The sequence below is a fragment of the Coptis chinensis genome, chromosome 3 (assembly GCF_015680905.1).
Source record: "Coptis chinensis isolate HL-2020 chromosome 3, ASM1568090v1, whole genome shotgun sequence".
NCBI lineage: Eukaryota > Viridiplantae > Streptophyta > Magnoliopsida > Ranunculales > Ranunculaceae > Coptis > Coptis chinensis.
Genome location: NC_141458.1, coordinates 998,673 through 1,012,358, shown reverse-complemented (window position 1 = coordinate 1,012,358; position 13,686 = coordinate 998,673). Strand labels below are relative to the sequence as shown.

General features: G+C 37.5%; 1 protein-coding gene across 1 annotated transcript; it reads left to right on the top strand.

Annotated features, from left to right (window-relative positions):
- The first annotated feature begins 8,426 nt into the window (after nt 1-8,426).
- Nucleotides 8,427-13,530, top strand: KCS10 (3-ketoacyl-CoA synthase 10). The gene is made up of 3 exons (XM_086599781.1): nt 8,427-8,906; nt 11,599-12,224; nt 12,527-13,530. Exons 1-3 carry the CDS (start codon nt 8,493-8,495, stop codon nt 13,068-13,070), a joined length of 1,584 nt encoding a protein of 527 aa, XP_086455907.1. The 5' UTR covers nt 8,427-8,492; the 3' UTR covers nt 13,071-13,530.
- The last annotated feature ends 156 nt before the right edge of the window (nt 13,531-13,686 follow it).

The following is a 13,686-nucleotide window of genomic DNA, read 5'->3' as shown; positions in this document are numbered from 1 at the left end:
ATTAATCGAAAAGCGAAAACATTAGTTTACGTAACAAACTCGAAATCAGGTGAACTCGAAAACCGGCGTTAAGATAGTCTTTCTCTTTCGAAATCTTCTCTTTACCACTCTCAAGGCAGTAACACTCTATCTCTCTCTTTTCACTCTTTACGCATTTTTTTTTTTTTTTTTTTTTTTTTAATTGAAACCCCTGAAAATTTTCTTTCTAAATAAGCAAATATTGTATTGATGAGAGTAAAAACAGAAGAGATATAACACTCCTATTTTTTTTTATTCCCTTTTTTAATTAAATATATAAAGTTAAGAAATAATAATAAGAAAAGAAGATAAAGATAAAAGAAAAGAGAGAAAACGTGGGGAGGGAGAGACAAGGGGTTTAGTTACAAACGAGCCCTCTTTTGCTCTTATTAGATATTTTCAGGAGTTTAAAAAAAAAAATGTATTATGATAATATTATAAAGGATTAGAAATTTTGAAACAAGCTGATCTTTTGGTATGATGATCTCTATGGCATCAATATGATCCTCATCAGAAGCAAGTTTAAACTTGCTTCTGATACTTTATAATATTACCTTAGATAACACTCTTTGCTTCTAATTTCATTTTTATTTGATACACCTTAGATAACACTCTTTACAATGCAAGTTCATTATTGATAAAAGTCGATGAATTATTGCGAAAAGTTACCATTTTCCATTGGCAAGAGTGTCCCTTAACTTGGTCATAGATAATTCAATGATTTGGAGAAGAATTGTAATTGACTTGGAAGTTCTCCTTCTCCATCAGCATGCATCAGGAATTAAAACGATGAAAGTTTGTCTGGAGTTTGGACTTCATATTTATTACGTGCATTCAACCTTTGTTTTGTGACATGAGCTGGAAATCTGAAATTGTCAACGTTCCTGCCAAACATTCCAAATGAACTAATATAATCTTCGTTCCGTAGCTTGAATGCCCATCAATCAATATACACATCTCAAAACTTTAATTAATAGAGTAGTTGCTGAGTACCTATCAAATGAGTATCAAAATTGAAAAACCTCGGCTGTAAATTAGTATTGATTGTAGAGTATAGACGCCATATATACTCACATGACTTGTTCGCAGTAAAGATTATTACTATTTAATTATTTATTTAATAATTTTGTTTATAGGTAGCAAAATGTTATAATCAAATTCAAGACAATCCAACTTACACTATTCTCATTAGTGTCAACATCTTTAATTAAGATTGTAACTATATATGGTAATAAAATCCATTACACTTAGGCCCTGTTTGGCTGCAGAAGATTTCGTATAGATTAACACCGTTTAATAATCAACATGACACATTTTACTGGTGGACTGTTTGGTTCTCACATATATATGCTAATCATTTTGTTTATCACTTATCCAAGGCTGTCATGTACTCAGAAGACACTCAAATTCTCAGCGATTGGGGCATTCAAGGGAAATTAAGAACTGCTCCCCGAATAGAGAGTGTTAACTAGGTTGCACCAAATGCTCCAACCATCAAAGTCAACACTGATGGGGCATCTAGGGGTAATCCAGGACTTGCCGGGATTGGATCTACTTTCAGAGATCAGAACGGAGATTTTCTCTTAACTTACTGCAGGGCAATGGGAGTGACTACGAGTTACTGGGATGAGTGTTTGGCAATCATTGAAGCCCTTGAACTGGCAGCCACTAAGGGATGGTCCGACATTTGGGTTGAAACAGACTCAAGCAACAACAGTCCGGCTTTTGGATCATCACAAATGCCATGGGTCTTGATGCACAGATGGAAACATGTCCAAAATATACTACAAAAGTTTGTCATCACTTCAATTTGGAGAGAAGCAAACTTCTCTGTTGATGCTGCTGCCAGAAAGGGAGTCACACTTACAGACAACATGGGAAGAACATATCTTGGTAGACCTTCATGGATTACAAGATGGGAGCATCCTGGGAGTACCTACTATAGATTTAGATAGTGCTTTGCACTTTTTTGAATCTTTGTAAAGACCTAGTGCTGATTCTGAGTGAGATGTGAACTTGTCACAATCCACTCACACCATTCTTTTGTTCTTTTTCCTTTTAATACAATCGAACGAGCTTACCCAGCAAAAAAAAAAATCATTTTGTTTATAATGTTTTTTTAATATATCATGTTCTTCCCCAAATTCAATTGTATGAAAAAATTACCAAAACAAACCCAATATATCAAGGTCTTCCCCCCAAAAGGAAACTTTAAATTATCATGTTCTCCTCCAACCAATTTCTTCCACAAATTTGATTATGTTCAATACCCAAATAAATCAAAACACTACTCACATGTTGAAATCCATTATTTGAATCAAAACCAAAAAATAAAGAGGGGATAAGAAAAACAGTTTTTTAGCTTTACCCCCACCCCGAACTTAGGCCAATTAGCTTTACTCCCTCCTCCCCCACCCTAGTTCTTTCATCTAGAGGTTTATCCAGGGCCGTCCCTGAGTTTTCAATGGCCCTGTGCAAACAACAAAATGTGGCCCTCTTCCAGTCTTCCATCAATACAAAATGGATCATCCAAATATTGCTCTTCTCGCATTTTTAGTTGCAAAATCATCAATGAAGCTTTCAAAGTTAATTTTCTTTAAAAATTCATTTTCAATAGATATTAACGCTAGCTCATTTAGTCTTTTTTGTGATATAGTCGATCTAAAATATGATTCCAATCATTTTAATTTTGAAAAACTTCTTCTTGCAGATGCGATAGTAACGGGAACAGTCAACAAAATTCTATAAACTATGCTTACTTGAAGAAAAATCAAAAGTTAGGTGAATACGTAACTGAGATTGATCAAAGTGAAAACTAATACAAATCTACAATTGTAAATAAAGAAATTTTGAGAACGAGATGATACTAGATGATCAGAAGGTAAATGAGGGTTTTTTTTTTACTCTTTCTTTTGTATTTGAGTAATTGAGGGGCGACTCAAGCAACAGTTAATTGGAGTGATTTTCCAAAAGAAAACGTTATTAATTAGGGAGAGAGAGATATCTGGCCGTTGAGAAGATCTCATAATTTATTATATCTCTTATTTCTTTTTTTTTACGAAAATAATTAATGAGGAAAGAGAATATGAGAAGACATTTCAGTTGTTTATTGTGAAATTTCCGGTTTTTTGGGTTTTTGGTTGTTTTGGGATTTTGATTTGCCTAATAGGCATTTTCACCTACACATATTTTTTAGGGCCTTGCATATGCAGGGCTCTATGCGGTCGCCCACATGGCAAGACCTCGTGGTCCTTTTCGGGTTTACCCCCCAAAAATATTTTTAACCATATAATTACATAAATATCGACCGACTCAAACGAAGTTTAGGACAAACGGTTATCCATTTAGTATCGGTTGGGATCAGTTTGATAATTTCCAAAACCGACTATATCGGTTCAGTTGTCGATTTATATTTATAAAATCCAAAAATAACCGACCCGACCCGTGTTGCAGATAAAATAATAACATACCAGCGAATTTGTTGCACGTGTTTGTTAACACTTTCAATTCACATGTACTCTTTTAAATTGGTCCCACGTGTCCACTCACACCTTTAAAGTTTAAACTACAGTAACAATCCAAAGAAAAAAACTATAATTCCCCTTATACCCTCATCCCTACCAAACATCTAGTACGACTGTACGACACATTTAGAGAAACCAGACTTTCAAAAAAAGAAACCAGACATTCAAATCAAAGTCGCGAACGAATTTGATTTTATTTACAGAACTGGATTGCAACAAACTTACCAGATATATTCTTATCATCAAACCTTGAACCCCAACTCGAAAATGAAATAAAAAACTCTAAAATACTAAAACAATTGAGGCCATCTACACAGATTTTTTTTTGGTCAAAATATCGATTAAAATCGTAAAACATTCGGGGTTCGGATCGGATATCGGTTAGTTTGCAAATTAGTCGGTTTGGTTTCAGGGCGGTTAATCCTAGAGTATCGGTTCAGTTCGGATCGTGTAACACATAAACCGATGTGGTCGGTTTCACTCTAAAACTGACCCGAACTGACCCGTGCACACCCCTACTATCTTGGAATAAAACATCACGGTCAAACTCAGTTGACTTGGATGTAAAGCTAATTGGCCTAAGTTTTGGGGGTAAACCTCTAGATGAAAGAACTGGGGGGATAAAGCTAATTAGCCTAAATTCCTAAAGGGGGGGGGGGGGGGGTAAAGCTATAAAACTTTTGAAAGGGGCAAAAGGCAATGAAGTCTTTTTACATATACTGACCAAAATGATAACAGTAAATTAAGCATGGTTGACTTGGATGTGGTGTGATCTTGGGGAGGTAAAGCTAGAAAACTGTAAGAAAAACATATGTAATTTCTAATCTTTCCTTCTCCAATATTTTGCTATTGATGGAACCTTAAAAGCACCAAGTTTATTCCTTTGTTGAAAAAAGTGAGAGGAAGAAGATTAGAAAAGTACTAAAGAAAAAATGAGAGATAAGAGACTTAATTGCAAATAGGAGAAAAGGAAGAAGACGACCCAACAATATGTTTTGGTTTTATTTGTTGACCTCTTTTTATTTATTTTTTCCTTTTTCACTCGGATAGTTTCTATTTTCTAAGAGCATTCCCAAGGCAAGCGATAGTTTTTCACCTCTACGTAAGCTCAATTTATCTTGTTTCCTACCGTTTTGGTGAAAAGCAAGGTGAGGCTGTCCAATGGTGAGTTTGAATCTCGGACGGAATGATTCCGTCTGAATGTAAAAATTGAAAAAACGCGTGTCGGACGAAATGAAACATCCCGTATGAAGTTAAAAAAAAAACTGAAAAAAATTGAAAAAATACGCGAGATGGAATGAAACATTTCGTCCGGGAAAAAAAACCGGTTTTTTTTAAAAAAACACAAGAAGGAATAAAACATCTTGTTCGAAGTTCACAACTCAGCTACTTTCTCGGTAGCAACTGCTACTCTCTTTTTCACTTAGTCACAACTGACCGACTTTGTCACCCTTGCATTGGACAAATGTTTTTTCCCAAAAAATAATGAAAATTGTCAATTTCCCTCTATAGTGACTGTGATTGGGAATGCTCTAACGTCGAGAATAGTCGAATCCATTGGAAACCCAAAGATACTCTTATCCACGTTATTGCGATTATGCAATCCAACGGGCTGCACTCGGTATTCACTGGGTTTACCCACCAAACACCTGATTACTTAAGCTTAACCCGCGCACGTAAGCTATTCATGAATTAGGACTCCTTATTCACACTGCCAAACAAAGCCTAAGTTTAACACAAATCATAATGTACGTACAGTCCTTGCTTATGGAAAAATAGTGTAAAATATGATAAAGCAACAGGGTCCATTGTCTTTACCAAAAAACATGGGCCATTGTCATACAACCAATCTCTCATTTTTTTGTTAGTATTCAGCTGCTATGTGTAGTGCGCCGTATGTGTAGACTTGTAATAGCAACCTAGTTGTCCCTGTGTCTGTTGTTCTAGTTCCAGGAACACCCATATACTCTATTATCAGTATCGTTGTGTCAATAATGAGGGAGCCTGTATGCTTGAACATGCTAGTATTGATCTAGATGCTGACAATTATGAATTTGAGGAGACACCTGGAAATATGGTTGTCATAGACCAATATGTAGAACCAGGGAATGCTGGAACACAATTAGTATTGATGCAAGAATACATGAACTGTCTAGCCCTTGTTGAGGAGGATGCTCAGGTTGAAGAGCATAATATGATGTTGTTAGGATCATTCTGATAGGAGTATGTATCTAGCAGATCAAAGCAACACGCCGCATCTATTGTGCCTCAAAATTATGGAACACACCAATTCTATGCAACGGAAGCGAATAATCGATGATAAATGCAATAAAAACAACAACCCACAACTACGGTATATGAAATCAACTAAATAACTCATAAACAAGTAGTAAACAACATAATTAACTATTCACCAAAATAACAAACCAATCAGCCAAATAAGAGGGACAAAGATTTAAGTGGTTTGGCTTGTGCCTAATCCACAACCAAAGAGAAGCTCCAATTGAAAAAGAATCAAATAGTGTTGGAACAAATCTCTCATACAACAAATAACAAATTGTGTAGACAACTATCAATGAGTTTAGGCATAAACAAAGCTCTTAATAGAGGTACTAAATCTCAAACCCTAGCAACCAATTTTGTCTTATGTATTTGGTTGATTGGTTTGCTATTTTGGTGAGTAGTTTACATTGTTTACTACTTGTTTAAGAATGATTTAGTTGATTTTATACACCACAGTTGTGGGTACGTTGTTCTTTCTACTGCGATTATCATTGATTGTTCGCTTCTATTGCATAGAATTATTGTGCTACATAGTTTTTGGAGCACAACAAATTGTTGGAATAAGTCGGTGCATCAAATTGGAAAACACCACGAATTTTTTTTTTGCTTGTTGCTGAATTTGGTTTGGACTTGAACCGCCATCATGACATCTTCTAATTGGTATTGGGTTAATAATTGTCTAAATAAAGCAATGACTAAATTGTAGTTACACACGGTTTTTTGGAAATCATTGGGTCTACCCATTGATATGTGTATGTTTGGTAAGCAAGAGGAGAGCCAAAGTTTTAGAAAATGGGTGAGAGCCAAAATTGTTGTGAGGAGAAATTGGTGAGAGAGAATTTGCGAGTTCCATTGGGACTTTTGAGTATTGATGAGTGTTTGTAATTTGTTCTCATTATTGGAAATTGAATATCCTTTTGTTAGTGGACGTAGGCATTGCCGAACCACATAAAATCTTTGGTCTCTTATTCTCTTTTTCTTGTTGGTTGATTACCTTGGTAAGAAGTTTAATCTTATTTACTACTTTTGGTTAGAAGTTTGGTTGTTTGTCAATTTCATACACTACTATTGTTGGTTGGTTGTCGATTTCATACCCTCATTGTTTGTTTATCGCTTCCGTTGCAATGGTATTGGCGTGCCTTACTCGTTTTGGGGCACAACAACATCTACACCTGGAAGCGAACAAGAAAGCTTTAATTTAGCCAGCTCAATCATTAGTTGCTTTTTTAGCGTCTCAGACTCTCAGCAGCGGGTTGAAGAGGAAGCCCTATTAGTGTTATCAAGAATGGTGGGTGCCGGGAAAGAATATCAAAGAGAATTCACTCTAGTGACTGGTGATGTAGGGGCGGATCCAGGGGGCAGGGGTTAAGGCTGGTCATCGAGCTACCCGAGTCGAGTTTTGCTATACTTGAGCTCGACTCGCACATGCAGAAGCTCAACTCGAACTCGCATTCGAGCTTAATATTGAAGCTCAAGCTTGACTCGTCTAGTTCTACTAATAGCTCGAGCTCGACTTGGCTCGACTCGTTTTACACTTCGAGCTTGAGCTCAGGTTCGAGCTCGAGTTCAGTTATGCTTGTTTGAACTCGAACTCGAGCTCAAACTCGAAAAAAAATGTATATAAAACATTAAAACTAGTATAAATTGTAAATTATAGTTGGGTATAAAATATAAAATAATGTATAAATTATAAATTATATACGTATGGGCTTATAAAACGAGTAGCTCGCGAGCTACTTGAACTCGAACTACTTGCTATCTAGAATGAACTTTAAAATTAAGCTCAAACTCGACTCATACTTATATGCGGACGAGTTTGAGTTGAGCCTTCGACGAGCCGAGCTCGAGTTACTCACGAATAGCTTGACTCGATGACCAGCCCTAGCGGGGGTGTGCTGCAGCACACCCAACTTTTCCGTCGAAAAAAAAAATAGTTATATAATAGTGTATATTCACCCCAAAAAAAATATTTGTAGTGTGTTAGTTGTGTAGCAGCCCCCTTGAGTGACAATCCTGGATCCGCTCTTGTGGTGATGGGCAAAAACAAAAAAACGAAACAGGTCAAGACAGCTAGTGAGCGGAAGCAGGCTCATGTTTCTCCACCAAATACTAAATCTAAGTTACAACCAAACTAGGTATCGGAACTACTGTGTGGGGCTACATGAGAAGATGGCCTAGATCCTAACTAAAAACGTTTAATGTATGAAGGGTGATCACATTCTTGTAAATGCGAGACCCCTAATTTTATGCGTAGTATAGCCTCGATTGATTAGGTTGTTCCTAAGGTGGTGGTGCATATATAAAACGATGCACTTATCCCTTACGTAACTTTAGTTTTGATTAGTGGTGTATGCATTTCTTTGCACATGAATACATTAACACAATGTCTACCCCCCATATCAGTATCGTTAGTAGGCAGATGTTAAAAAGGTACATTTCCAAAGCCCAAAGAAAAGAAAATGACAAAAATTAAATGATATGAATTTCGAACTACTTACATTGAATGGAGAATTCATGACGGTTTCAACTGCACACAACTAACTTGGGTGCTCACATTAACTACCCTTCTTGTCCATCACCATATAACCCAGAGTCCCAGATGCCTTCATTATCTTCTTCAGTCAATCACATTTCACATCCTTTTTTGGCCTCTTTCTCACATCCACAATGGCTGGAGAACAAGCTCTTCTTTCTACTGAGATTGTTAACCGTGGTATTGAATCATCAGGTCCTGATGCAGGTTCACTAACTTTCTCAGTAAGGGTACGTCGCCGCTTACCTGATTTTGTTCAATCAGTGAACCTTAAGTATGTGAAACTAGGATACCATTATCTTATCAACCATGCGATATATCTTGCAACTATACCAGTGTTGGTGTTGGTGTTTAGTGCTGAAGTAGGAAGTATTAGTAGGGAGGGGCTATGGAACAAGATATGGGAAGATACAGCGCGTTACGACCTTGCTACACTGCTTGCTTTCTTTGGCGTGTTAGTGTTTACGCTGTCGGTTTACTTCATGTCAAGGCCTAGGCCTATATATCTCATCGATTTCGCGTGTTATCGACCTGATGATGAGCTCAAGGTAATGCAATCATTTACTCATAAAGGGCATGAATGGTGTATAGCAAAGTCGGTAAAACTTTTAGGTGATGATACTAAATATCTGGGGCTCGAACCTGTTAGCATCAAAGAGTTATTGATTTTGATCTTTAAAAGCCCCTTACCAATCAAAAAAACAAAAAATAAATACATCTTGATTGATTTCATCAAACAGTACTCATATAGTGTCATATAAATGCATCAAATAGTACTCATATAGTCTTATTTCTTATATTGATTTCATAGCCTTCTAAGCCTACACTGAAATATGGATATCAGTATATTGTGTCAATGGATATGAATGCATCACTACTTTCATAAACCATCTGTTTAAAATTCATAAAACATATGATGCATGAAATCAACCTTTAACCCACGTACATCCGATATGTCTGATTTGTTGTTAGTCGTAGATCAGAAGTGGCAACTTAAGTAGAAACATACTGAAAGTTTAATTAATTAATAGCAGACTAACTTCATGTGAATTTTGGGAAACCGTAGCAATTTAATAAACTCATCACTTCCAGCTGAAGTAGTTGAAGTTGACGTAGTTATAATGCAATTGACTGTAACCAGTAACAATACAAACACGTACCACTAAGTGTCATACTGTCATTGGATATGTAAGAAGTTAGATAAGCAATCTATCTTTCTTCTATATAACAAAACAGGTAGGAGTGGGAGGACAGATTCCATGTCATAAGGTGAGACGTGGTCGACACTCCCTAACCATGGCCCAATGTTTTGAAAACCGAACCGGTGATCGAACCAATTTTTTATTAAAATGGTTCAACCAGGTTCAACCATGGTTCGACTCGGTCGGACCGATTGATGTTTATTTAGCAATTTTTTTAATAATTATAATAATAAAATGAATAAATACATGTTTTAATTCAATATTAATTAGTATTATATATCAAAATAAATTTTTTATACAAGAAATACATAGTAGTATGTTGGTTAGGAGTTTGGATTATCTTGTTTAGGTGTTAGGCTTAACTCCCCACATTATCAATTTTTCAAAAAAAAAAAAAAAAAATTATATAAGGGTGATCCGGTTTAGAGTTGAACCGGTTCAACCGGTTTGCCAGTTTAACTACGGTTTAAGCTTAGACCGAGAGTCCAACCATAAACTCAAGTTTTAACTGAACCGAACCGAAAATTTACCGGTTCTGATCGAACCCCAGTTCAACCACCGGTCCGGTCCGGTTTTTTAAACACTGTCATAGCCACTCAAAACTCATGGAGGATGAATTAAAAAACTTTTATGGGGTGAGTTAAACAGTTTTTCTCACCTCACCCACCCCCACACAAAAAAGTCAACATTGGACAAAAATTTTATGGGTTGAATCTTTTATGGGCTTGGAACCATGAGCATGGGCTCAATTAAAAAAAAATTGTAATAGTGGGGGTAGGCATCCAAAAATCAGCCAAAAAGCTGGGCTTATAAACTGTTGGGTCTCCAAATTTGACATGATATCGCATTATTTGGTCAACCCAATTGATGTTATTGGGCTTATGGATAATAGGCAATTGGGCTGGCCTTGCGCCGCGACGAGTTGTTTCGCGCCGAAGACGCACATACACCTTGCGCCGAAGGCGCGACATGTTGTTTCATGCCGAAAACACGCGTTTCGGCACGCGTACGCCTTGTGCCGAAGGCACAACGAGTTGTCGGGATAGTGCACGGCAGGCGCGTTGAGGTCTCACGGGTCGTAGGCACGGGCATACCCTAGTTATCTAACAAAATAGGGAAGTGTGGGACCCAAAAGGTTTAATCCAATGATAGATAATCATTCTCACCAAAATATGATTTGGCATATCCAAGTGTTTGGACGGTTTGTGCAATTTTGTTAAGTGCAAACAATACCATAGGATCTATTCATAAATCAGCCAAAAGTCAACAGTTGTGGTTGAACTTATAAACTATTGGGCTAGCCTATAAACTGTTGACATGGTACTGCACAATTGACTGGCTCGTCAGGATAGCGCCGCTGGCGCGCCAAGGTCTGGCGGGCCGTAAGCACGGGCATACCCTAGTAATTAACAATACATGGAAGATACTAATATGCGCATTGTCATCAAATTGGAAAGATGATAGCGAGCATACATGACCTCCAAGATAAAGAGACAAGAGTCCGTAATAGACAATGAGCAGAGTAAGGTGCAGAGGATGACATGCATACACAGGACCTAGTTCTGCCAAGGATTTACTATGTTTTTTTTCGTTATAAAATTGCGTGAGTTTTGACGAAAGATACCCTCCTCAAGCTGTATGCTTCATAGAAAGTAAAATTAAAGCTTGCTGATGAACATCAGAACATGTCAATTGGATGTTCTGTTTGTGTCATTATTTGAGGTACAACCAAATGAGCCAACTGCCACATTCACTATCAAAGTTTTCACTTTTCACTACCGAACTACAGGTCTACAGCATGACTTTGGTGTAAGACCTATACCAAGATTTGATCATATCTTAACTCCTTAAAATCTAGTGTCCAATAGAATCAATATACAATTTATACCATGATCACAACCTTTAATTTAAAAAGTGAAGTTAATTATGCTGCTTTACAATGCAATAGTAGTCATGAGGACTGACACCCATCATACGTGATTTTTTTATTTAGAGTGTTTTGTGGGTCTACTGCATTAACATTTGAATTATGGAACAGGTATCCAAGGAGGATTTTATTGAGTTAGCTCGAAAATCTGGTAAATTTGATGAAGCAAGCCTTGAATTTCAAAACCGAATTCTAGAAGCATCTGGCATTGGTGATGAGGCATACATACCCCAGGCAATATGGTCACCGGAGAATTGTTCAACCATGAAAGAAGGCCGCGCAGAAGCTTCAACAGTCATCTTTGGCGCCCTTGATGAACTGTTTGAAAAATGTAGAATTCGTCCAAAGGATGTTGGAGTTCTTGTTGTTAACTGTAGCCTCTTCAACCCTACTCCATCACTGTCAGCCATGATAGTAAATCACTACAAGATGAGAGGGAACATCCTTAGCTTCAATCTTGGGGGCATGGGATGTAGTGCGGGTATCATTTCTATTGATTTGGCTCGGGACATGCTCCAAGCTAATCCAAATAACTATGCTGTCGTGGTGAGCACAGAGATGGTTTCTTTTAACTGGTACCCTGGCCGCAACCGTTCAATGCTTATACCAAATTGTTACTTCCGCATGGGATGCTCTGCTGTACTCCTCTCAAACCGAAGACCAGATTTCCGACGGGCTAAGTATCGTCTTGAGCACCTTGTCCGAACTCATAAAGGTGCTGATGACCGGAGCTTCAGGTATTCAATACATTCTTTAATCGTTTTTGTGTTAGCCCCTAGATTCCGTAGATCCATATACCATTTTTGAGACCCACAATTAACTGACACAAAATATGAATCTTTAGGAGGGATACATAAAATGGAAGTTCGTTATAAAGTATATCTACACCCTATTCCAAACGTTGTTTTTATATAAACAACACATAAAAAGACTGTATGACAGTGCCTCATATTTGTCTCGGTAATTAGAAGTGTTACCCTCATGTCCGTTGTAACAACTAACTAATTTGTTAAAACTGTGAACAATTGTCGTGCCTCAGGTGTGTTTATCAAGAGGAAGATGAGCAAAAATATAAGGGACTATCAATCAGCAAAGACCTAGTGGAAGTAGGAGGAAATGCTCTAAAGGCAAATATCACTACTCTTGGACCACTTGTTCTTCCGTTCTCTGAGCAACTCCTTTTCTTCGCTACACTTGTACGAAGACAAGTATTTGGTGGAAAAGATGCATCAAAACCGTACATTCCTGATTACAAACTTGCATTCGAGCATTTCTGTGTACATGCTGCCAGCAAGACCGTGCTAGACGAACTACAAAGGAACTTAGAGCTCAGTGACAAGAATGTAGAAGCCTCTCGAATGACATTGCACCGCTTTGGCAACACTTCCAGTAGTAGTATCTGGTATGAATTGGCATATCTAGAGGGAAAGGAGAGGGTTAAGCGAGGTGACCGTGTATGGCAACTGGCGTTTGGGTCTGGTTTCAAGTGCAACAGTGTTGTGTGGCGATCGATGCGTCGAAGCAGGAGAACTAACAGGAACCCTTGGCTGGATTGCCTTGACCGATACCCGGTCCCCCTATAGAACTGGTTGAATGTGCAATTGACATGTAGGAGAGCATAACGTAAGGTCTGCTCGACTTGTTTAATTATGCACTACATATGTGTGTTCTTTATTAAGATTTCTGTATTTTTTTTCCATAATTGAGGCATCTTCACAATTGAAGAGTAGCTTGGGGTTTAAGAAGGTGGTTCTCTTCATAACAAGTATCATATCAAAGTGATTTTTATTATTGAAGAATGATGTAAAAGATATGGACGCCAAGCGTGAACAAGGGATGCGTCTATAATGAAGTGATTTACACATGTAGCAGTTTATAACACTGCAAATGAGAAAAAAAGAAGGAGAATAACATGCATGGTGATGTTCAAAAGATATCAGCTTCCTTTTATTGTTTCGGATTTCAATTTGGAGGTCGTCATCATCAGACAACATGTAAACTACAAGGACAAAAATAAACTGTTTGATGGAACTTTGTGGTGCATCGGTTTTTCTTTGTTGTGAACAGATCCAAACACTGCACTCTGCAGTGTTATACCTTTCTGTCTGAGGCATGCTTGCTATGGAACTCTTGGCATTTTACTAGCGGGTATGCCTAAAATCCTATAATATAGTTTCACAGAACAGCATCCAATAATGT